At 40.8% G+C, this 26,020-nt stretch overlaps 1 protein-coding gene across 1 annotated transcript; it reads right to left on the bottom strand.

Moving 5' to 3' along the window:
• Window positions 1-495: 495 nt before the first annotated feature.
• On the bottom strand, window positions 496-25,585 carry LOC135527173 (neuroblast differentiation-associated protein AHNAK). The gene is made up of 8 exons (XM_064955804.1): window positions 25,531-25,585; window positions 13,948-13,997; window positions 13,687-13,797; window positions 13,511-13,597; window positions 13,238-13,379; window positions 12,781-12,958; window positions 12,044-12,712; window positions 496-8,434 (listed from the first exon to the last, which is right to left on the bottom strand). The coding sequence occupies exons 1-8, from the start codon at window positions 25,583-25,585 to the stop codon at window positions 3,127-3,129; spliced, it is 6,600 nt and encodes a 2,199-aa protein (XP_064811876.1). The 3' UTR covers window positions 496-3,126.
• Between the last annotated feature and the right edge of the window lie 435 nt (window positions 25,586-26,020).

Below are 26,020 nucleotides of genomic sequence, written 5' to 3'. Positions count from 1 at the left end.
GTAGGATTAGAACACTACTAACCTCTAGTGACAGCATTCAGGTACTACTGCATCAGTTCATTCCGTTGCTGCATAAAACATGATTGAAACACTTCAACGCACTTCCTCAAGCAAACATACAGCTTTGCAAATGTTCCTACCATCCACATTAAATGGGAGGCATTTAGTCATGTTTATTCACTAATAATTGCAAACCTGTCCTCTCCTAGACATCTAACTAAGCCTGCCTGAGAAAGGGTCTTATGGTAGTTAAAACCAGACTGTCAAATGTGCACACACACCACCAAGAGTGGGCCTACCAATTAAATTATGTTGAATAACTCATGGTCTGTAGCTAGCCAGCCTACATAATCGACAACAATGGCCCGTAGCCTGCAATAGAAACTAGCTCGATTCTACATTGCTGGATATGGCATGTCTGTAAAGAAGAAAACAGAAATCTGAGTGATATTAAATGTAGATACATGTAGCAGTAAGGACATGCACTTCTTAATATTTTAGAATATTTATTATTTATAGTTTTGCAAATAAATTGACTACGTCAGTGCAGAATAAGGCAATAGCAACAATCAAAATAAGGCAATATAAATGAATAAATCAACTATTTACATAGGTGTTAAAATGTTTCTGCTTTTCACAAATTCAGAAAACAAAATCTATTAGTTTTACATTATGGCAAATCAAAACTAGGCATCATTATAATCAAAATATAGTTGCATCAATATATATTTTCTGCTTTTTACTGTGATTACAAGCATTCAATTTTAACATCATGTATTTCATGGTATTAAGTGTACAGTTTTGAATAGTTCCTTATATTGTGTTCTGTTTTTGTTCTATTAATGTTGCATGGTTTGTATGTATATCATTACGTATTCATTTTTTCAGACTCATGATCATTTATACCTTATATCTATATATGCCTGTCGAATAAAGAGCAGACATCAGAGATCATTCATAAATGCATATGGCAGTGGATTAACAAGTTCCTCTTCATTATATGTACAGCATAACAATTTGCAGAGATGTCTAAAAACAGCAATGGTCTCAGTGGTGTACAATTCCATGGTAACAGAGTGACACTGAGACTCAGATATTTTACTTTAAAATGTATGTCAAACCAAAATCAATGATTGCAAAGTTAAACAAACCATACAACTCTATGCACAATGACTACTTTTAAAGCTGCATTACGTAACTTTTTGGGCAACGGGACCAAATTCACATAGAACTATGAGTTATAGATATGTCCTTTTCTTTGAAAGCAAGAAGTGGTAGATCTGTTCTATGTGCGCTATTTCTATGCTTCCAGTTTTTTACGTTTCGTTTTTGTGTCTTATATTTCCAGTTTTGTACACCAGCTTCAAACAGCTGAAAATGCTCTATTTATGGAAATATATTTCACAGTGGTTTAGATGGTACAATGATTCTCTACACTCTACATGCTTGTTTTGTCACATAAACTGAAATTAGGCAAACTATTACAATTTCTGCAAACAAGGAAACAACCACCAAAAATGCTGGTAACAGAATGAGGCACAAACTCTCATTCTGTTATAAAACTTTGCATTTGCACTGTTCTTACATTACATTACATTACATTACATTTAAGTCATTTTTATGCGAAGAAAGTCGCCTATGTCAGATTAAAAAAAAATCACAACTGACCTGATGGAAACAGCAAATTTGTCAGTAAATGTATCTTTTTGGGAGAAAACTAAATAAGCTAGACAAGGTGGGATCATTTTGTGTCAGTAAAATTAATTATGCGAGAAATGGTGGTGGAAATGCTTTTATGTGCAAATATTTACAGTATATAAAAACCATCCTATTGAAGTCAATTGGAGTCACATGATGCTGCAACTCAGGGGTAGACCTAACATCGTAAATGTATATCCGATACATATCATACAATATGTTACGAATTTGCAAAAGGTATGACATGTTAAGAATTCCAATTTGTTGTGGCTAATGTTAGCTAGGTGGCTAGGTGGTTAATGTTAGCTAGACTAGGGGTTAGGGATTAAGGGTTATGGTTAGGAGTTAGGTTAAAGGGTTAAGGTTAGGGAAGTTTTAGTTATCATGCTAAGTAGTAGCAAAGTTGCTCACAAGTAGTAAGTAGTTACAAAGTTGATAATTAGCTCAAATGCAAATGTTGTCCATGATAAGATTCAAACAGACAACCTTTCGGTTGCTAGACTTTCCTGTTATACACCCACCCCGACCAGCCACCTTACATTTATTTTTGCTTTATGTAACCTTCTGTCTTATGTAACCATACCAAAATGATTTGTATGTCGTAATTGCGTTTACTATGTTATGTCTAGTCTATGAGACCAGGCTGAATGCTATTGTGTAGTACACCCACTATGACTTTGGAAGAGGCAAGTCACCCCGATAGATGTCAGTATTGGATGACCATTCATGTCTGAGGAAGTTGGGAGATGATGTGTATTTGCCAAAGGTTTCATGTTCGAATCCAGCGAAAGAAAGTTGTTTTTGATATTTTTGTTTTATGCCTGTCCCAAATCCTTAACCTTTACCTTAAACATTTGGAGTTAATGTCTAACTTTAATAATTCTGAGTTAATGCATAAACTTAAAGAAAAATTCCACCCGGAAACGATCTTTTGGTATTTGTTTCATTAGTTCATTGTTGACATAGTCCCAAAATGTTTTGCTAGTCTGCAATCAAGTTTTCAAAATATGTAACTTTCAAAATATAGAAATCATCCCTGTATGCTGCAAATTGCATCATACGGGGATGATTTATGTCTTTTGAAAATGACATATTTTTAAAACTTGATTGCATATTTTCTTTATGCAGATTTTTGAATATTCCCAATTGGATGGAAACCTAGCTGCTGTCACTCTGTTACTGTGGAATTGACCTGGTCTCAGCGGAAGTAATTACATTGACAAAGTTGGCTTTTACAACGCTACCTGTATCATGGGGCTTGTATGCCAATTTGTGTACTTATATAGTGTACGAGGTAAACACTCAAAACATTTAACTGTATATATTAAAACTTGGTCATAAATGAAAGCACAATTAATAAGAGCACAATAATAATCTGACTGATATTACTCCTCAATGGAGGGATTTATCATACTGTATTCCTCCCAGTCACTCCAATTCAGCCCCATCAAAAAATGTCATTTTCTCAGACTGCATAGTGTCTTTTATCTGTTTGATAGATGAGGCTGTTTCATCTGAGATGGGCTCAGTCACAAACACATGTGTAATTTTTTGGGTTATGAAAACCGTTTCCTTGTCAGTGCCTGACATTTCCCTAACTACATGCCTGTCAATAACTGTTTGCCCATCACTCTGTGTTTTGTTGGTGTCGTCCACTGACCAAGATGCAGAAGAAACTCTGGCGGTCCCTGTCTGCAATCCAAAATCTGTTAAGAGTGTGGCCTTCTGTGTGTCTGGTATTGCTTGTATGTTGGATGTGCTGACATGTGTACCAGACTCCAATTTTAGGGTGTCCACTGATGAGGAGGAAACTCCGGAGGACATTGGAATGATGACTTTATCTGCCAAGTAGGGTTCAAAGGCAATCAATTTTGTCCTTGCTGTGGAGGTGATGACATCACCCTGTACCTCAGTGGCAATAGAGTCAGAGTATTTCACTGTGACTTTGGTTGGAGAGGCCAATGGTGGACCAAATTGTTCGCTTGTGACTGTTGAACTAATATCTGCAAAAGCATCCAATGGGTGTACTGAAAAGGTCAAGCTGGCGTCCTGTTCCACAGAGTCAGGGCTTTTCTCACTTCCTCCTTTCTCAGAAGTGTCTTTTTCTAAAATCTTGGCAGATTCTGAAGGAGAAGATAGTCCAAATGTGGGAAACTTAACCCACCCAAATTTAGATTTTTCTTTGGCTTCTTCCTCTTTATGCACAGACTGGGTTTCAACACTGGTTTGAGCATTTAGTTCGGTTTTCCCTGAGGCTGTTATATCTTCCCTTGAGCCTGTGAGCTTCTCTTCCACTTCCTCTAATTTGGGAACATCAAATTCAACATCAATGTTTCTTAATACCTCCCCAAATGTTGTCAAAGTCAACTTTGGTGATTTCTCTGGTCCTTGTGGTTTTACTTGAATCTCATAATTCTCCAAAATAACATTTGGATTTATATCATCATGTTCATTCTCAGGTTTGGATTTTGAAATGCTCAATCTGGGCATTTTAAAGGTTGGAAGTTTGAATTTACTAGGCGAGCCTTGACCTTTACTGGGTGAGCCTTGACCTTTGCTGGGGGAACCATGGCCTTTATCATCAATTGTCAGTTTTGAAACTTCAACTTCATGAACATACACTTCGGCTATTGCCATTCCACCTTTAACTGAGGGCCTTTCAGATCCAGCATCATGTAGCTGTACTTCTCTAGATCCTTTAATGTCAACTGTGTCCCCGTGTTCGGGTAAATCAATTTGTAATGAAGCTCCAAGTAGTTGATCTATAATTTCTACCCCAGGCACTTTAATATCCTTCTCTGTATCAGAGACATCGACTACAACCTTTGACGTTGCAACAAATTTAGGGAATTTGAATGTTGCCATTTTGAATCCCATATCTGATGTTTCTAGTTTTCCATCAACTGATAAACCTTCATGTTTCATTTCAACTTGACTCTCCGGAGCATTCATTTCCACCTCAGGCTCTTTGACCTCCACATTTCCCTCTGAAAGCGAAATGTCCACCTTTGGAAGACTGACATCAACCTCAGGTGGTTTCACTTCTGGTTTGGAAAACAATCCAAATGACATCTGTGGTATTTTCATTATCACATCAATTCCTGTAGCAGCTCCATCGGGCATTTCAATTTCACCAGAAGGCACTTCGATATCAACATCAGGTGGTTGGACCTCCACTTTGTCCTCTGGTAAAGTGACATCTATGACTTTCTTTGATAAACTTAAATCAATCTCAGGACCTTTTACCTTTGGCAATGACATTCCAAATTTGGGTAGTTTGAACTTACTTCCTTGTCCCTCAAGCTCAATATCATGTTTCACTTCAACTTGAATCTCTGGAGCTGTCATTTCCACCTCAGGCTCTTTGACCACCACTTTTCCCTCTGGAAGAGAAATATCCACCTCTGGAAGACTGACATCAACCTCAGGTGATTTCACTTCTGATTTTGAAAACCATCCAAATGACATCCGTGGCTTTTTCATTTTCACATCAATTTCTGTAGCAGCTCCCTCAGGCATTTCAACTTCACCAGAAGACACTTTGAGTTCAATTCTAGGTGGTTGGACCTCCACTCTGGCCTCTGGTAAAGTGACAATTTCAAGTGTTTTACTCTTCACATCCACATCTATAGATGGGCCTTTAAGGTCAACACTTGGCTTTTCAATGTTAATTGCTGACATTGTCAGTTTGAGTTCTGGAATTTCAGATCCATGAACCTTGACGTCCTTGTCCACATCAGGTACCTCTACTGTGATGTTTGGAGCAGCTGCTCCAAATTGAGGGAATTTTAAAGTTGGCATTTTGAATCTTGAGGGGGAGCCTACAGTATCTTTCACCTCAATTTGAATCTCTGGAGCTTCAATTTCAATCTCAGGCTCTTTGACCTCCACATATTCTTCTGGAAGAGAAATATCCACCTCTGGATGACTGACATCAACCTTGGGTGCTTTAACTTCTGGTTTTGAAAATCCAAATTTGGGGAATGACATTCGGGGCTTTTTCAATTTCACATCAATGTCTTTAGAGACTGCTTCTGGTATTTCAACTTCAACAGAGGGCACTCCTACTTCAACATCAGATAGTTGGTCTGCTCTTCTCTCTGGTAAGTTGACATCTACATCTGTCTTTGAGATACTTAAGTCAAATTCAGGACCTTTAACCTTCGGCAATGAGATTCCAAATTTTGGTAGTTTGAACTTACTTCCTTGTCCCTCAAGCTGAATTCCATGTTTCATTTCAACTTGAATTTCTGGAGATTTAATTTCCACCTCTGACTCTTTGACCTCCACCTTTACCTCTGGAAGAGAAATATCCCCCTTTGGAAGACTGACATCAACCTCCGGTGCTTTCACTTCTGGTTTTGAAAACCATCCAAATGACATTCGTGGCTTTCTCATTTTTACATCCATTTCTGTAGCAACTCCCTCAGGAATTTCACCTTTACCAGAAGGCACTTTGAGTTCAGTGCTAGGTGGTTGGACCTCCACACTGGCCTCTGGTAAAGTGACAATGTCAAGTCTTTTGCTCTTCACATCCACATCTATAGATGGTCGTTTAAGGTCAACACTTGGCTTTTCAATGTTAATTGCTGACATTGTTGGTTTGAGTTCTGGAATATCAGATCCATGAACCTTGACGTCCTTGTTCACACCAGGTACCTCTACTGTGATGTTTGGAGCAGCTGCTCCAAATTGAGGGAATTTTAAAGTTGGCATTTTGAATCTTGTGGGGGAGCCTACAGTATCTTTCACCTCAATTTGAATCTCTGGAGCTTCAATTTCCACCTCAGGCTCTTTGACCTCCACCCTTTCCTCTGGAAGAGAAATATCCACCTCTGGAAGACTGACATCAACCTCGGGTGCTTTAACTTCTGGTTTTGAAAATCCAAATTTGGGGAATGACATTCGGGGCTTTTTCAATTTCACATCAATGTCTTTCGAGACTGCTTCTGGTATTTCAACTTCAACAGAGGGCACTCCTACTTCAACATCAGGTAGTTGGTCTGCTCTTCTCTCTGGTAAGTTGACATCTACATCTGTCTTTGAGATACTTAAGTCAAATTCAGGACCTTTAACCTTCGGCAATGAGATTCCAAATTTTGGTAGTTTGAACTTACTTCCTTGTCCCTCAAGCTCAATTCCATGTTTCATTTCAACTTGAATTTCTGGAGATTTAATTTCCACCTCTGACTCTTTGACCTCCACCTTTACCTCTGGAAGAGAAATATCCCCCTTTGGAAGACTGACATCAACCTCCTGTGCTTTCACTTCTGGTTTTGAAAACCATCCAAATGACATCCGTGGCTTTCTCATTTTTACATCAATTTCTGTAGCAGCTCCCTCATGAATTTCACCTTTACCAGAAGGCACTTTGAGTTCAGTGCTAGGTGGTTGGACCTCCACGCTGGCCTCTGGTAAAGTGACAATGTCAAGTCTTTTGCTCTTCACATCTACATCTATAGATGGGCCTTTAAGGTCAACAATTCCCTTTTCAATGTTAATTGCTGACATCGTCAGTTTGAGTTCTGGAATTTCAGATCCATGAACCTTGACGTCCTTGTCCACATCAGGTACCTCTACTGTGATGTTTGGAGCAGCTGCTCCAAATTGAGGGAATTTTAAAGTTGGCATTTTGAATCTTGAGGGGGAGCCTACGGTATCTTTTACCTCAATTTGAATCTCTGGAGCTTCAATTTCCATCTCAGGCTCTTTGACCTCCACATTTTCTTCTGGAAGAGAAATATCCACCTCTGGAAGACTGACATCAACCTTGGGTGCTTTAACTTCTGGTTTTGAAAATCCAAATTTGGGGAAAGACATTCTGGGTATTTTCATTTTCACATCAACATCTTTAGAAACTGCTTCTGGTTTTTCAACTTTAACAGAGGGCACTCCAACTTCAACATCAGGTAGATGGTCTGCTCTTCTCTCTGGTAAGTTGACATCTACATCTGTCTTTGAGATACTTAAGTCAAATTCAGGACCTTTAACCTTCGGCAATGAGATTCCAAATTTTGGTAGTTTGAACTTACTTCCTTGTCCCTCGAGCTCAATTCCATGTTTCATTTCAACCTGAATTTCTGGAGATTTAATTTCCACCTCTGACTCTTTGACCTCCCCCTTTACCTCTGGAAGAGAAATATCCCCCTTTGGAAGACTGACATCAACCTCAGGTGCTTTCACTTCTGGTTTTGAAAACCATCCAAATGACATCCGTGGCTTTCTCATTTTTACATCAATTTCTGTAGCAGCTCCCTCATGAATTTTACCTTTACCAGAAGGCACTTTGAGTTCAGTGCTAGGTGGTTGGACCTCCACGCTGGCCTCTGGTAAAGTGACAATGTCAAGTCTTTTGCTCTTCACATCCACATCTATAGATGGGCCTTTAAGGTCAACACTTGGCTTTTCAATGTTAATTGCTGACATTGACAGTTTGAGTTCTGGAATTTCAGATCCATGAACCTTGACGTCCTTGTCCACATCAGGTACCTCTACTGTGATGTTTGGAGCAGCTGCTCCAAATTGAGGGAATTTTAAAGTTGGCATTTTGAATCTTGTGGGGGAGCCTACAGTATCTTTCACCTCAATTTGAATCTCTGGAGCTTCAATTTTCATCTCAGGCACTTTGACCTCCACATTTTCTTCTGGAAGAGAAATATCCCCCTCTGGAAGACTGACATCAACCTTGGGTGCTTTAACTTCTGGTTTTGAAAATCCAAATTTGGGGAAAGACATTCTGGACATTTTCAATTTCACATCAATATCTTTAGAAACTGCTTCTGGTTTTTCAACTTTAACAGAGGGCACTCCAACTTCAACATCAGGTAGTTGGTCTGCTCTTCTCTCTGGTAAGTTGACATCTACATCTGTCTTTGAGATACTTAAATTAAATTCAGGACCTTTCACCTTCGGCAATGAGATTCCAAATTTTGGTAGTTTGAACTTACTTCCTTGTCCCTCAAGCTGAATTCCATGTTTCATTTCAACTTGATTTTCTGGAGCTTCAATTTCCATCTCAGGCTCTTTTACCTCCACCCTTTCCTCTGGAAGAGAATTATCCACCTCTGGAAAACTGACATCAACCTCGGGTGCTTTCGATTCTGGTTTTGAAAATCCAAATTTAGGGAAAGACATTCTGGGCATTTTCATTTTCACATCAATATCTTTAGAAACTGCTTCTGGTTTTTCAACTTTAACAGAGGGCACTCCAACTTCAACATCAGGTAGTTGAAGAGCTGCTCTTCTCTCTGGTAAGTCGACATCTACATCTGTTTTTGACACACTTAAGTCAATTTCAGAACTTTTAACCTTCGGCAATGAGATTCCAAATTTAGGTAGTTTGAACATACTTCCTTGTCCATGAAGCTCAATATCATGTTCCACTTCAACTTGACTCTCTGGAGCTTTAAATTCCACCTCTGGCTCTTTGAACTTCACCTTTCCTTCTGGAAGCAAAATGCCCACCTTTGGAAGACTGACATCAACCTCCGGTGCTTTCACTTCTGCTTTTGAAAACCATCCAAATGACATTCGGGGCTTCTTCATTTTCACATCAATCTCTGTAGCAGCTCCCTCTGGCATTTGAACTTGACCAGAAGGCACTTCAATTTCAACATCAGGTGGTTGGACCTCCACTTTGTCCTCTGGTAAAGTGTCATCTATGACTTTCTTTGATAAACTTAAATCAATCTCAGGACCTCTTACCTTTGGCATTGAGATTCCAAATTTGGGTAGTTTGAACTTACTTCCTTGTCCCTCAAGCTCAATATCATGTTTCACTTCAACTTGAATCGCTGGAGCTGTCATTTCCACCTCTGACTTTTTGACCCCCACATTTCCTTCTGGAAGAGAAATATTCACCTTTGGAAGACTGACATCAACCTCACATACTTCAGGTTTTGAAAATCCAAGCCCTGTAATTGAAATCCGTGGCTTTTTCACTTTCACATCAATCTCTGTAGCAGCTCGCTCAGGCATTTCAACTTCACCAGAAGACACTTTGAGTTCAACATCAGGTGGTTGGATCTCCATGTTGGTCTCTGGGAAAGTGACATCTATGTCTTTCTTCGATACACCTAAATCTATCTCAGGACCTTTTACTTTCGTTAATGAAATTCCCTGATTTGGCAGTTTAAACGTGCTTCCTTGTCCCTCCAGTTCAAGTCCTTTAGTCTTCACATCTATAGATGGGATCTTAACGCTAGATTTTTTAAAGTCACTCTGTTTTTCAAAGTCAACTGCATGTACTTTTCCTGATATTGACAGCTTGGGTTCTGGTCTTTCAGTTCCATGAAGTTTGATATCCTTGTCCACATCAGGTAACTCTACTGTGACGATTGGAGCAACTGCTCCAAATTTAGGGAATTTTAAAGTTGGGATTTTAAATCTTGTATCTTCCACTTCCATTTGAAGTTCTGGAACTTCAATTTCCACCTCAGGCAATTTGACCTCCATGTTTCCCTCGGGAAGAGAGGTGACTGGTTTTAGCACACTAACATCAATCTCTGGGGCTTTAAATCCAAATTTGGGGAATGACATCTGTCGATTTTTCATTTTCACATCAATATCTTTATAAACTGTTTCTGGTATTTCAACTTCAATGGAGGGTACTTCGACTTCAACATGCGGTATGTGGATGTCTGCTCTCCCGACATCAACAGATTGGACATCAATGCCCATAACTGCTTCTTTAATGTCAGATGAAGGTACCTCTGGCATTGTTTCTGAGCTTAAAATTCGTGTTGCAGGTGTTTGAAGGTCTGTCACATGAGTTTTGATAGTGGAATATTCAGAATCTGGTACTTTGCTGAGTTTAATTTCAGCCTCTGAAATTTTCATTTCAAGGTGCAATGCATTGCTTGCATCTTTGACCTCATCCTTCTTTTCCACCGAGGTGTCTCTTTTTGGTAGTCCAATCCCAATGTCTGAGAATCTAATATCCGTTTGTGTTATTCCAAACCTAGGCATTGAAATATTTGCTTTCTTTGACTTCTTATCTAATCCTTTAGTGTAAGTGGCAGGTATACGATTTCTCTCCTCAGATGTGATGGTTGGCCCCTCAGGTACTGGTACTGCCAACTTAGGCTCCAGAATTTCACCAGTCTCTTTTTCCTTTTCCACTTTGTTGGGAGTTCCTTTTTGTTGTATAGTTTCCATTCCAGCTTTCTCTATGTTCTCTCGTTTATGGAGTTCAATTTGGATTTCATCCTCATTGGTATTTCCAGCTTCCTGTTTTGTTTTTGTATGGTCTATTTCTGTCATAGTAATAGGTTCATGAGCACCTAGATCAAAAAGTTGGGTCTTTGGCAATTTGAATGTGGTAACTGAGCTCCTGCTCAACTTTTCTGGTAAAGCATTTATGTCAGTCTTTTTGACATACGTGTCCAACTGTGCCTTTATGTCTGTGATTTTAGACAGGGTGGCATCTACTCTTTCTGCATTCACATCTGTCTTTGGGATTTGTTGATGAGCAGGCAGGCCTGTAATGTCACCCTTCGGCAGCTTGAACCCTGGCAATTTGGAGACAGCCTCTTTAACTCTATCAACGTCTATAACCATCTGTACAGTCTGCGCATGGATTTCTTCAACAGGAAGAGTGAATGCTGTTTTAGGCTGTTTTATCACTGGGGCCTTGGTGTTAGTTAATGATGCATCTTCTATTCCTGGGATCTCAATATCCTTACGGCTTGGAAGTATCTTTAACCCCTTATCCTCAACTGTAAGGCCTTTCACGTCCTTTTCTACAATCTTCACATCTGTCATTTCTATGGGTTTGTCAGTAACAAAGTCAGCAGGGTCCACCCTCTGCAGTTTGAATTTGGGAGCAGATCTTGTACCAATTTGTGCTAAAACATCATCAATGCTTCTCTCTGTAGGTAACTTTGAAGCTTGTATTTCCATCTGCGAGTCTGGTTCCATTGTAATACTGATGACCTTAGCATGTATGCTCATTTCCTGTGCATTCACATCAGTTTTAACATATGTTTCTTTCAAGTGTTGTTCTTGTCCAATCTGAGGGGATTTCCTGATAAATCCTATATCTGACATGTCAAGGCAGATGTCTACTTTTGGCATGCTCATTTCCTTATCAGTGGAGGGTAGGGTTTTCCCTGAACTCTCATTGATGATTACTTGAGTGTTGATATCAATTGGGAGTTGACACTCCTCCAGCTCAGTATGTGATACTACAGTTGGGCTCAGCAATGTATTGTCATGTGCAGACAGATCAGATGTTATCATATCTGTTCTTGGTGTCTTCAGGTTTTTTAGTGATACTTTTACTGGTATGTTTTGCTTGTGTTTGTCTTTTTTCTCATTTCCCTTGAATGTAAACTTTAGTTCTGACCTCTCTTTATTCTCTTTCTTCTTTGTCTTTCCCTCTGGAGATTTCTTGGTTGAGGGACTTTCTTGATCAGCAAGAGCAACTGTTATGTCTGTGGTTTTCAAAGTTTTGTCCAGACTAATGAGTTCTACCTTGTGTTTTTTAGTTTCAGAGCCTGCCATGTCTGGAATAATGCATTCATTTCTTATCTTGGTGGGTTCAATTTTTTCAGATTCTGATTCTAACACATATACTTGAGATATATCTACTGATGCGCTCTCTAGACCATCCGGTGAGTGTATGTCATCTTGACTCTGTTGGTTTTCCATACACTCTACACGTTCTACAGTTAGTATGTCTATGTCCTGGTCCGGCTGTTCAACAGACATGCTCTTGCGGCCCTTCATCTTCATGCTTGATAACTTTATCTTATGCTTCTTTGTCTTGCCCTTGACAGCCTCCTGAGATTTTATTGGCGACTCTGTGTCACTTGTTGTAGGGCTAAGCTCCAGCTTCCTCTTATCATCTGCCTCTGAAGTACTGTGAGACCTCTTAAAATGGGACTTTTGACTTTTGCTGAAGGAGGGGAACTTGGGCCAAGAGATTCGGTCACCATGCCTTTTTGTCTTTGTATGTCCCCTCATTTCCGGAGAGGAACCTTCTTCCACCTGTAGGATAACAAAAAGTGAATAGCTGATTGATTGCTGAATGAGAAAAGGAGCCAAAAACATAACACTACTCTACATATCCAGAAAAAGAACATAGTGATAGTTACTTGGATGATTTCAAGGGCTGGTTCACTCTCAAGTGTGGATGTCTTTATTGGTTTGCGTTTCAGAAGTAACTCCATCTTGTAAGGCTGGGCATGTTCCAATATCTGTAGAGCATCTTCATATGTAACATCGTCAAAATACACAGTGGCACTGAGTATCTGATCACCTGAATGAACAAAAGGAAGACATAGAAATAACAATAAATCAACATTTGAACTGTAGAACTCTAGCATATATGATCATTTAAAGCCAAAAATGTGGGAGTCTCTTACCCTGGATAGCAAAAGCAATCTTGGCTCCGTTACTTCACATTTAACCTATTTCACTCTACATTTTACAGATATGTCCTTTGCTTTCAGGTTAACTTTTTATAGGCTATAGGCTACTTTTTTGGTTCAGCTTTCAGAAGCTGAAAGAACATGGTATGAGCTGGTTGTCTGCTTACCCTCATGTACACTAAGAAGCTTTGAGGCTGGTGACTCTGGCCTCACTTCTTTGATGAAGATTCCCTCCTTCCCTCCACTTACAACGAGGCCCTCGGCACATGTCTCTTTTGCCATTTTCACAATCACTCCTGACTCCGGGTTCTGAGTTTACACAGAGAAAAATAATGAAAGAAAAACATGAGAAATGTTGAACTACCAACATGTTATGTACCACCAATGAACCCTGAAGCCATGCTTCTCCATGAGTTAAAGATAATGCAGACTTGTCTGACCTCCAGTTGACTCATCTTGGCAGGGGAGCGCTTTTCAAACAGGGACCCAAAACCTCTCTTTCCTTTTTTGCCACTCCCACCTCCACCCTAAAATGAATGTTAAAGAAATCAGACCGTCTGACAAAATTCACACTGGAAGTCAACATGATGGTTGGATGAAATATACAGCATTGTACCTGTTTATCACTGTCCTTGTATTTGTCAGTCTCAGGGTATTCATCTACAGGGGAGGATCCTTGAGGGCGAGGTCTCTCCCCCTCTATAAACTCAGATGACTCTTCACATATCTACAACAAAAATATGTTCAAAGTAAGTTCCTTTTGTTACTATATGGAGATTCATTCAAATGAGTTGGGTGTCTTTCCCATAGTCTTTACTATTCACATGATGTCCACCAATGCAAACAATAGGTTTGCCATATCAGTAGAGCCACTCACTGAATCATCCACCGTGTCAGGCTCTGGTCCCTTCAGCCTTCGTCCGGACCCTACTCAAAATAAAGAATAAAAAGAGAAAAATAATAAGAGCATATTTAGTTCAAGGTAAACCACCACAGTTCTCAAAAGGTTGCAACCCACTGGTTGGTGCTTATTTATAAAACCCTCTTCGGCCTCATTCCCCCCTATCTGCGATATCTACGGCACCCCTCATCCTCCACATACAACACCCATTCTGCCAGTCACATTCTGTTAAAGGTCCCCAAAGCACACACATCCCTGGGTCACTCATCTTTTCAGTTTGTTGCAGCTAGTGACTGGAACGAGCTGCAACAAACACTCAAACTGGACAGTTTTATCTCCATCTCTTCATTCAAAGACTCAATCATGGATACTCTTACTGACAGTTGTGGCTGCTTTGCGTTATGTATTGTTGTCTCTACCTTCTTGCCCTTTCTGCTGTTGTCTGTGTCCAATAATGTTTGTACCATGTTTTGTGCTACTACCATGTTGTGTTGCTGACATGTTGTTGTTATGTTGCTACCATGTTGTGTCATCATGTGTTGCTGCCTTGCTATGTTGTTGTCTTAGGTCTCTCTTTATATAGTGTTGTGTTGTCTCTCTTGTCGTGATGTGTGTTTTGTCCTATATTTATATTTATTTATTTTAAAAATGTTATCCCAGCCCCCGTCCCCGCAGGAGGCCTTTTGCCTTTTGGTAGGCCGTCATTCTAAATAATAATTTGTTTTTAACTGACTTGCCTATTTAAATAAATGTTAAGTAAAACAAAATACTAATAAAGCCTCAGAATATCTCTCATTAGGTAACCAGGTATTAGATAATATTTCCATGTTTTGTTCACATCTATTGTGAATATTATCGGGATATAACATTATCAAAATATTTCAGATGATTGTCCCTCCCTCCCTGTCTGACCAGGGTATCAGAGTTCTGTAGAGATACTAAAGCCCAGGAGGAGTTTATGGGAAGTTCTTCCTGGCAAGAATTCCCAAAGGAACCAGCTTCCACAGCTGCCTGTTAAGTGATCCACTCTATTGATCTGGAGATTTAACTCGAAATTTGCCTTGAAGTCTGCAGTTGGTAAGGGAGTGTAGTTTTCAAAATGTATCATCTGGATCAATGTGATTGTTATTATTATCATCTTTGATATACAATCATACTGTGATCATGTTTTCCATTGTCAAGTTACCCCTGCGCCGATGCCACTTGAGTATCCATTTCTGAGAATAAAACAAATATTCAAAAACAAATAATGCTATCAATGTTATCATATTGGCTGCTGAGTATCCTCATGGTTGGACTGAAGCTTCACAATAGGCCTACTGGAAGTCACTGGTCAGATCATTGCAGTGGTGAAAAGCAGGGGTGTCTCATAAAATCAGAAGATGCAGTGGGGTTGAACAAACTCTCTTCATGTTGATGTGAAAATCAAGATTGTCTATCAAAAATGCTGTAACAAGGTTACAGGTGAGACAAGTTCCCTGCTCAGTATTATCCAATGCTGAGTTTACATTCTGAGATGCTGTATGTGATATCGATTGACTTAGGCACATGTTTGATGTGTTCTGGTCGAAACATTGCAAGCAATAAAGTGTAGAGAGCCCAAAACATGTATGAAAACATTCACAAGATTTTAGAATCGTAAATGAATTGACATTGTATGCCCCACTTGAAAACATGCTGGTTAGTTTGAGCGATAAGTAATGGGGAATTGCTGTGTATACAATTCTTTGTTTGCTTGTGAGTTTGTGTGTATACAGTGATGTTAACAGACACTGAGAGACGAGAAGCAAGTACATGGAGTGAACGTTAAATAAATAACTGACATGAAACAAACAAGGACAGCGTCTGGACAGGGGAAACATAACGACAATAATGCTGACACTGGGATCAAACCAAGGAACAGACAGATATAGAAGGAGCAATCAACAAAGTAATGGAGTCCAGGTGAGTCCAAAGAAGCGCTGGTGCGCGTAACAATGGTGACAGATGTGGGTAATGATGGGCAGCCTGGCGCCCTCGAGCACCAGGAAGGGGGAGCGGGAAAAGGCGTGACAAACACTATGTGTGGGAACTTCCTATTGAAAGGGTGTGTCATTCCCTTAGCAAGTACCTTATGAGGATCAAGGCTCAGGTGGTTCAAAGGGAGTCACACTATGCAGTAGAACAACTTTTTCGACATGACCATGTGTCAGTGCTGTGTCAGTGTGTCAGTATTAAACTGCACATACAGTGCCTTCAGAAAGTATCCATACCCCTTGACTTCTTCCACGTTTTGTTGTGTTACAGACTGAATTCAGAATGGATTAAATAAATAAAAATCCTCACCCATCTACACACTATACCCCATGGCTGGTGCGTTTACGGACATATTCAATCAATCCTTATCCCAGTCTGCTGTTCCCACATGCTTCAAGAGGGCCAACATTGTTCCTGTTCCCAAGAAAGCTAAGGGAACTGAGCTAAACGACTACCGCCACGTAGCACTCACTTCCGTCATCTTGAAGTGCTTTGAGAGACTAGTCAAGGACCATATCACCTCCACCTTACCTGCTTAATGCTCAAATAGGTCCACAGACGATGCAATCTCAACCACACTGCACACTGCCCTAACCCATCTGGACAAGAGGAATACCTATGTGAGAATGCTGTTCATCGACTACAGCTCAGCATTTAACACCATAGTACCCTCCAAACTTGTCATCAAGCTCGAGACCCTGGGTCCCGACCCCGCCCTGTGCAACTGGGTACTGGACTTCCTGACTAGCCCCCAGGTGGTGAGGGTAGGTAACAACATCTCCACCCCGCTGATCCTCAACACTGGGGCCCCACAAGTGTGCATTCTGAGCCCTCTGCTGTACTCCCTGTTCACCCACGACTGCGTGGCCACGCATGCCTCCAACTCAATCATCAAGTTTGCGGACGACACTACAGTGGTAGGCTTGATTATCAACAACGACGAGACGGCCTACAGGGAGGAGGTGAGGGCCCTCGGAGTGTGGTGTCAGGAAAATAACCTCACACTCAACGTCAACAAAACTAAGGAGATGATTGTGGACTTCAGGAAACAGCAGAGGGAGCACCCCCCTATCCACATCGATGGGACAGTAGTGGAGAGGGTAGTACGTTTTAAGTTCCTTGGCGTACACATCACAGACAAACTGAATTGGTCCACCCACACAGACAGCATCGTGAAGAAGGCGCAGCAGCGCCTCTTCAACCTCAGGAGGCTGAAGAAATTCGGCTTGTCACCAAAAACAATCACAAACTTCTACAGATGCACAATCGAGAGCATCCTGTCGGGCTGTATCACCGCCTGGTATGGCAACTGCTCTGCCCACAACCATAAGGCTCTCAAGAGGGTAGTGAGGTCTGCACAACGCATCACCGGGGGCAAACTACCTGCCCTCCAGGACACAGAAGGCCATAAAGATCATCAAGGACAACAACCACCCGAGCCACTGCCTGTTCACCCCGCTATCATCCAGAAGGCGAGGTCAGTACAGGTGCATCAAAGCTGGGACCGAGAGACTGAAAAACAGCTTCTATCTCAAGGCCATCAGACTGTTAAACAGCCACCACTAACATTGAGTGGCTGCTGCCAACACACTGACTCAACTCCAGCCACTTTAATAATGGGAATTGATGGAAATTTATGTAAAATATATCACTAGCCACTTTAAACAATGCTACTTAATATAAGGTTACCAACCCTACATTATTAATCTCATATGTATATGTATATACTGTACTCTATCATCTACTGCATCTTTATGTAATACATGTATCACTAGCCACTTTAAACTATGCCACTTTGTTTACATACCCTACATTACTCATCTCATATGTATATACTGTACTCGATACCATCTACTGCATCTTGCATATGCCGTTCTGTACCATCACTCATTCTTTATGTACATATTCTTTATCCCTTTACAGTTGTGTGTATAAGGTAGTAGTTTTGGAATTGTTAGGTTAGATTTGTTAGGTTACTCATTGGTTATTACTGCATTGTCGGAACTAGAAGCACAAGAATTTCACTAAACTCGCATTAACATCTGCTAACCATGTGTAGGTGACAAATACATTTGATTTGATTTGAATGACAACGTGAAAATGTATTTTTTAATGTTTGCAAATGTATTGAAAATGAAATACAGAAATATATGTTTTATGTAAGTATTCAGACCCCCATTAGCCAATACTTTGTAGAAGCACCTTCGGCAGAGATTACAGTGGTGAGTCTTTCTGGGTAAGTCTGTAAGAGCTTTCCACACCTGGATTGTGCAACATTTGCCCATCATTTTTTACAATATTCTTCAAGCGCTGTCATATTGGTTGTGGATCATTGCTAGATGTAGCGTGGTTCGTTCTGCGTTGTGTACTTTTAATTAGGACGCTGCCACAACTGAAGGTCTGCTAGTTGAATTATTTTGATTTGCCCTGCACACGAAGAGACAACACACATTATGTTAACCCTTGGCTCAGTCCTAGTTCTCAGGCACCTTGCTAGCCGAATGTCAGGCAAAAGAGCCCCAAAAGGAAATAACAGGTGCTGCGTGCACACATTCAATGCACAGCAGCACACCATACAATACAAGTAAAATGATACAGAACATAATTCGGACAAAATAAAAGACATACGTGCACATGAAGAGACAACACACATTATGTTAACCCTTGGTGCAGTCACAGCTCTCAAGCACCTGCACAAGCACATGGACACTCACTCAAACACTGTCCCAAGTACTCACAAGTTACAATAGATACCCTAGATAGCGACCTTTGTGAAACTTGTTAACATAAATTTTTATATTATCTACATTGTAACAAACTTATGGTAGCATAACAGTACATTGTGTAACATTACCACGGTTTTATATTGAACAATTTCGGAGCCAAGGACAACATACCTTGCTAGCCAAAGGTCAGGCAAAAGAGAACAATAAGGGAGTACGGAAATACAGATAACCCGCGATGGGCCAAACCGAAATATACAAAACTTTTACAATCACATGTATGTACAATATTGATATGAAAAAGTGTTTTTACACCAAAGAAATACATTAGCTATGCAGCTGTAATTAACTAAAAGACTAAGAGATTTGTCCTGCTGAAAGGTGAGTACATCTCCCAGTGTCTGATGGAAAGCAGACTGAACCAAGTTTTCGTCTAGGAATTTGCCTGTGCTTAGCTCCATTCCGTTTCTGTTTTGTCCTGAAAAACTCCCCAGTCCTTAACAATTACAAACATACCCATAACATGAGCAGCCACTATGCTTGAAAATATGGAGAGTGGTAACTCAGTAATGTGTTGTATTGGATTTGCCCCAAACATAACACTTTGTATTCAGGACAAAAAGTGAATTGCTTGCCACATTTTTTACAGTATTACTTTAGTGCCTTGTTGCAAACAGGATGCATGTTTTGGAATATTTGTATTATGTCTATGCTACCCACACAGCCTACCCTCACTGTAGGCTATCTGCTAGCTGTTGGCCAGAGCACACGTGCCAAGACTAGAGTAGGTGTAACGACGTTCTTCGTTTGTCGCAAGAAAGTCGGACCGAAATGCAGCGTGTTGGTTACTCATGTTCTTTAATGAAACAAATAACGGAACTATACATGAAATAACGAATAAATACAAAAACAACAAACGGAACGTGGAAAAACCTATCCAGCCTGTCTGGTGAAAAACTAACACAGAGACAGGAACAATCACCCACGAAATGCAAAGCGAAACCCAGGCTACCTAAATACGGTTCCCAATCAGAGACAACGAGAATCACCTGACTCTGATTGAGAACCGCCTCAGGCAGCCAAACCTATGTAACACACACCCCTAATCAGCTACAATCCCAATAACTAAAAAACCCCACTAAGAATACAACAAACAATAAACCCATGTCACACCCTGGCCTGACCAACTAATTAACTAAAACACAAAATACTAAGACCAAGGCGTGACAGTAGGCACTTTTGCTATTTAACGCAACAATTTTTGTGACAAAACTCTATTGTGACAGAAATCAGTAGAGTTAAATATAGGATGGAAACACACTGAACTTTCAATTTTTATTTAGTTAAATTAAAAGGTAAGCAAAAATATTTAGTGCACTACTGTGCACTACTGTCACGCCCTGACCATAGAGAGCTGATTATTCTGTTTATGTTGGTTGTTGGTTATGTTGGAGCTGTTTATTCTCTATGTTGGTTGGGTCGGGGGTGATTTAGGGTGGGTTATCTAGGGGAATTGTATTTCTATGGTGGCCTGATATGGTACCCAATCAGAGGCAGCTGTTTATCGTTGTCTCTGATTGGGGATCATATTTAGGTAGCCATTTTCCCATTGTGCTTTGTGGGATCTTGTCTAGATATAGTTGCCAGTGAGCATTATTATTCGCTGCACATTTTCATTTCCAAAATAAAAGATGGAAACATACCACGCTGCATCTTGGTCTACTCCTTATGACGAACATGACAACTACGTCATCACACAATGATTTTTATTGGCAACAAGTCTGTTTGGTGGAAACACACCTCTAGTAGGAAAATGCACATGTTTTCTTCATGAAGATTTTAGAATATTCGCATGAAAATCAGTTGCCGGCCTCCCGGGTGGCGTAGTGGTTATGGGCGCTGTACTGCTGTGCCAGCTGTGCCACCAGAGACTCTGGGTTCGAGCCCAGGCTCTGTCGTAACCGGCTGCGACCGGGAGGTCCGTAGGGCGACGCACAATTGGCCTAGCGTCGTCCGGGTTAGGGAGGGTTTGGCCGGTAGGGATGTCCTTGTCTCATCGCGCACCAGCGACTTCTGTGGCGGGCCGGGCGCAATGCGCGCTAACCAAGGTTGCCACGTGCACGGTGTTTCCTCCGACACATTGGTGCGGCTGGTTTCCGGGTTGGATGCGCGCTCTGTTGAGAAGCAGTGCGGCTTGGTTGGGTTGTGTATCGGAGGACGCATGACTTTCAACCTTTGTCTCTCCCGAGCCCGTATGGGAGTTGTAGCGATGAGACAAGATAGTAGCTACTAAAACAATTGGATACCACGAAATTGGGGAGAAAAAAGGGGTCAAATTAAAAATAAAATAAAAATCAGTTGCCAATTAGATGGAGACCGAGCTAGTGTTGTGAAATGTAAAAATCATCATTAGTCCATAATAATCATGATGTCAAGACAATAAAAGAAGCTCCCGAGTGGTGCAGCGGTCTACTGCATCTCAGTGCTAGAGGCATCACTACAGACACTCTGGTTTGAATCCAGGCTGTATCACAACCGGCCCAGGTTTGGCTAACGTAGGCCGTCATCGTAAATAAGAATTTGTTCTTAATTGACTTGCCTAGTTAAATAACTACTACTACTATGTTTGCTTGTCCTACACAGGTTCAGCCAAGGCTAATTCAACCACATAAGAACACTTTAATGGAGAAATTCTTATATCAAGAGGGCTTACCTGAAGGAAATATCTCACCCTTAAAGCTAAAGTAGCAACCTGCTTTATCCATTTAATACCACCTCAGACAGATTCCACTCAACCATTCCAACCAACAGACTGGAAGAAACTCCCAACATAGCTGCTATGTTTTTGCTCCCAAGAGAGTAAGAGCAATCAACCTTTGATGAAGGGTGGATACTGCCCACTTTTTGGGTTCCGGTTCAGTTACAGCTCAGCCTTCTAGATCAATCTTGTAACAGTATGAGTAACACACAGCAGGGGACAGTCTGCCAAATCCTAGGACTGGAGTTGCAAATCATATTTTAAATACTTCTCATGAAGGTGTGGATTTTCTCCAAAATACATATTTGTATTTAACCATTTCCACTCCTACAGGGGATGTACACCGCAGCTATAAATATAGAAATAGTATGTAAACTTTACAGTATTTAGTTATTTCCACTCACATCTCATAGAGACTTCTTTACACACTTTTTTCTCCAGATTGACTGATTTTCAGCCAACGCTGTATACATGTTCAGAGAGAAGGGTAATAATGGAGAGGGTCATGACTGTGGAGAGAGACAGTGGACTCGGTGTTCTCTGAGGAACAAGGGGACTCTCCCTGTGTGGGCTGAAAGGAAGGGCATACTTCAAATAATCTCGAACAATTCCACATTGATATCTCAATTAAAAAATAGGCAGAATTGCTGATGTTCATGTTATATTATATTTTGTTGGCAGGGGCTGGCATATATTCCTCATACCAAGACTGGCACTTAGCGTGGAGAAACTCCCTACTCAAATATTTGTCATATGGGTGCAGCAGAAAGGTAACACACTAAAAGTATCTAAGTTAATTCACTGTCTGCCGTACTTTATATAAGTTGTCCCTACAAACTGTTTTGACATAGTAATTTCATACTGTAGGCAGGTGTAGTTCGGTAACCAGTTTTATAGTTGGTGTGTGATTGTACATTGAGGTTTATGTGATTACACATTTATTATGATTCATTTTGCAGGCCTTAGATTTGTCAGCAAACTAGTGACACTTATATAAAGTGGGACCAAATAATGAATTCTGCATTCCATCAGGTAATACCATAAATCAATGGCCATTCAAGGACAGGGCCCAACTCACAGACACGTACTGTCTGCACATTTCTGCTCTGTTTGTCCTCTGCTGTTCAGGACCCAAAACACATTAGTCGATATGACTATTACTTTATAATAGCAAAAGCTTTTACATTGTAAAGATTTGACAAAACAGTACAGGGAATATGTTGGAACATTTCATTGAGTTAATCTAGCATGACTCACGTCGGGTGTCGGGTGCAACTGCACCATTGTCTTTGGGCGTGGTCACCCTCAAGGCTGCATCTAGCTAGCAATAATGTGGTAGAGAATGGGCCTCAGTCTCCTCCCTGAACAACGTGTTAGGCTGTAAAACTAAATGTTACTCTCAGTCTTAAACAGAGCCAACATCAAATAGTAAATAGTCATGCTTCTACACCCGTGCTTCTACACCGGAATTGCTTGCTGTTTGGGGTTTTAGGCTGGGTTTCTATACAGCACTTTGTGACATCAGCTGATGTAAGAAGGGCTTTATAAATACATTTTATTGATTGAAATTTGGTTGATGTGCAATTTCCTGTTAATAAATGGGATTGCACCTTGATATGTGGAAGGCCATTCAAAATCTTGTCTACGAATGCATTTGTATCAACAGTGGCTACATAACTATTTTGTAATTATATATACTCAAATAAATAATGTCATAATAAAAACCTGGAGCACTACAGCATCGTTTTTTCCTCTAACAACTTTATCAAACATCTTCTCTGAACATAAACAGCTGACTCATGACCCTTATTACAGCCATTTGTCACGCCCTGATCTTAGAGAGACGTTTTTCTATTTGGTTAGGTCAGGGTGTGATTTGGGGTGGGCATTCTATGTTGTCTATTTCTTTGTTTTTGGCCGAGTATGGTTCCCAATCAGAGACCATATCATCTCGTTGTCTCTGATTGGGGATCATACTTAGGCAGCCCTTTTTCCCACTTTCTAAATGTACGCCTACCACGCTGGCATTTACTTCCTCATAGGCCCTGGGAGGACCCTGAGCTCTGCTCATTAGCCAAATACATTAGCCAAATGAATTACATGTCCCTCGTTTACAGGTAAGCAGGGCATGATTCCTATCCAATTTTAGAAGAGACACAAGCTCCTTTCTCTGGGGGGTGGTTTGTTTGCATTTAAAGTATAATCAGATTTCTGACAGGGAGAAAAAAACAGAATTGGATTTCTCCCCACGATTATGTGGACATGGGACTGTGATCCCGCATGCTTTCAATCTAGCAGGCCACAACATTAATTGATACCTAACGTGGCAGGAGTTTCATAATGGTTTAGGAATTCAACTATCAGAATTAGCCCCTATTCTCACATGATGCCCTCCCAATACTAGCACAAGAAATTGCCCCACTGGGAGTACATGTCCATGCATATATTACATTTATAAGCAAACAATAAGTGAATACCCACCCTCTAATGGGACCTGTACTGCTGAATACTTCTATACAGAGGGGCAAAGTACAATACTATGTCTATAAAAGTCAGCAACATCCCCCAGACTGTCTGTAAGAGATTGTCAATGTATATGGTGTATAATTGATGATATCGTTGATGATATCTTAAATGGACTTTCAATGGGCTCTAATGCTGAGTAGACCATCTATTACAGTAATTCTGGGCCAGTATTTGGCACAGGTCTCTGCTCAGGGGAGAGGGCACTTATATCTCATTAGATCATCGCCATCCCTGCCGGATTTTGGCTTCAGTCCCTCCCAGGCCTAGGAATTCACTTTCCTCCATAACCTTGAAACTGTAAAGTAAAGCACTTTTTATACAAAAGTATGATACACTAAATACTGCATTGTAAATGTAAATGGAATGCTTATATTTGTCCTATTACACACAAGTGTGTAATGGAAATGTGTTTCTTGCACACCCCAACTCCCCCTGAGACACCAACAGGGAGTGGGGTCACAGCCAGGGTCACCACTGTACAGCAACACAGGAAAAATGAGGGTTAAGTGCCTTGTTTAACAGCACAGCAACAGAGATTTTTACCTTCTAGGCTCCGGTATTCAAACCAGCAACCTTTCGTTTACTGGCCCAATGCTATAACTTCGAGGCTACCTGCCGCACAATGCATACAAAATCAATCAGAAAGCAATGCGAAATTCACAATAGTGTGTTCTATAAAAATATTCTGATTAACATTTGGTTGAGTTGTCAACTAACATGAATTCAAAGTGAAATCAACAAAAAATGTCACCTTGTCATTGGATTTAGGCTAAAAGGTTAAAAAGGACACAATTCCCTTACGTTGATGACTTTTTGCAAATCCAATCAGTTTTCCACATTGATTCAACGTCATCACAAAGATTTTCTTTGTTGAAATGGCATGGAAACATTGTTGATTCAATCAGTTTTTACCCAGTGGGATGGACCCTTACAGATTATGTTAGAGAATAACATTGAGATGATATGGACTGCATTAGTCAAGAAAATGTAATTATTTAAGTCAAGATAATATGCAAAAATAAACATTATTTGAAAATGTCAAGGACAAAATCATTTACATTATCAAAATCTAATAACAATGTCCACAAATCACAAATCTAGCATTTAAAGAAAATATGGGCTATATTACAAACTTTCAATGAGTTCGGCCTTCAGAATTTGTGTCTATATGAAACTTAAATAAGTTAAGTTTACATTGTGAATGACAGATGGTGAACTGTGCATTCATCATTTGATACATTCTGCCTGGGCTCTTGGATAATAACTATACCCTGGAAAAAAGTACATCAACTCATGTAAACACATCAAGCACATCCCTATGCAGCAGGCACACCCAGGCAGCACACTGCAGACACACCCATCCACACACTGCAGGCAAGCAGACAAGCAGCAGGTCAGCAACACGACTCAGCACTCTGGTCTTAGCAGCAGCAGCCTCCCAACACACTCACTTACACATGCTGAGCTCTAGCGCTGAATCAAGGAATAGTTGAGGACAACCATAGAAACAGAGATAGGAGAGAGAGGGATGCCCACCTGTGCCCAGCGAGCCATGCCAGTTGGGGAAGCCCAGGTTGAAACAGTCGCACATCTTGTCGGTCCACCGGGGTCCTGGGAGGGAGAGGGGGTCCTGTCCTGGGACTGGCAGGCGGCAGCACAGCGGCCCTGCCCTGGCTACTGATGAGCTCTGGCAGCTGGTGGGGCTAGAACTGCAGCCTCTGCCTCAAACTGCCTTCTCTCAGTCAGTCACAGCTGGAAGGGATGAGTCGCAGGACCAGAGAGAGAGTGAGAGAGGAGAGTGAAGGAGTGAGCGAACGAACAAGCGGCCAGCGAGACAGAGGGATTTCTGCAGCATCCACAGTCGGAGCAGTCCACACTGGAGTGACGCAGGGCTCTTCTAATCTCTCCTGTAAACATAGACCTCTGGAGCAGCACACTAACCCAATTATGGGAGGGGCTGCTCCCCACCCCTCTGTTCAGCCCCCCCTCACCAACAGTATAGATCAGACTAATCTCTCACAGGACA

Source organism: Oncorhynchus masou, chromosome 32 (genome assembly GCF_036934945.1).
Source record: "Oncorhynchus masou masou isolate Uvic2021 chromosome 32, UVic_Omas_1.1, whole genome shotgun sequence".
NCBI lineage: Eukaryota > Metazoa > Chordata > Actinopteri > Salmoniformes > Salmonidae > Oncorhynchus > Oncorhynchus masou.
The sequence above is the reverse complement of the archived record's forward strand: the minus strand, read 5'-3'. Positions and strand labels throughout refer to the sequence as shown.

Excerpts from the sequence above, each read along its gene's own strand:
- LOC135527173 (XM_064955804.1), bottom strand. The coding sequence starts at position 25,585 with ATGTGCGACTGTTTCAACCTGGGCTTCCCCAACTGGCATGGCTCGCTG. Across the intron at positions 13,998-25,530 it reads GCATGGCTCGCTGGGCACAG|GGTCCGGACGAAGGCTGAAG; the intron begins GTGGGCATCCCT and ends TATTTTGAGTAG. Across the intron at positions 12,713-12,780 it reads ATCCAAGTAACTATCACTAT|CTATTCACTTTTTGTTATCC; the intron begins GTTCTTTTTCTG and ends GCAATCAATCAG.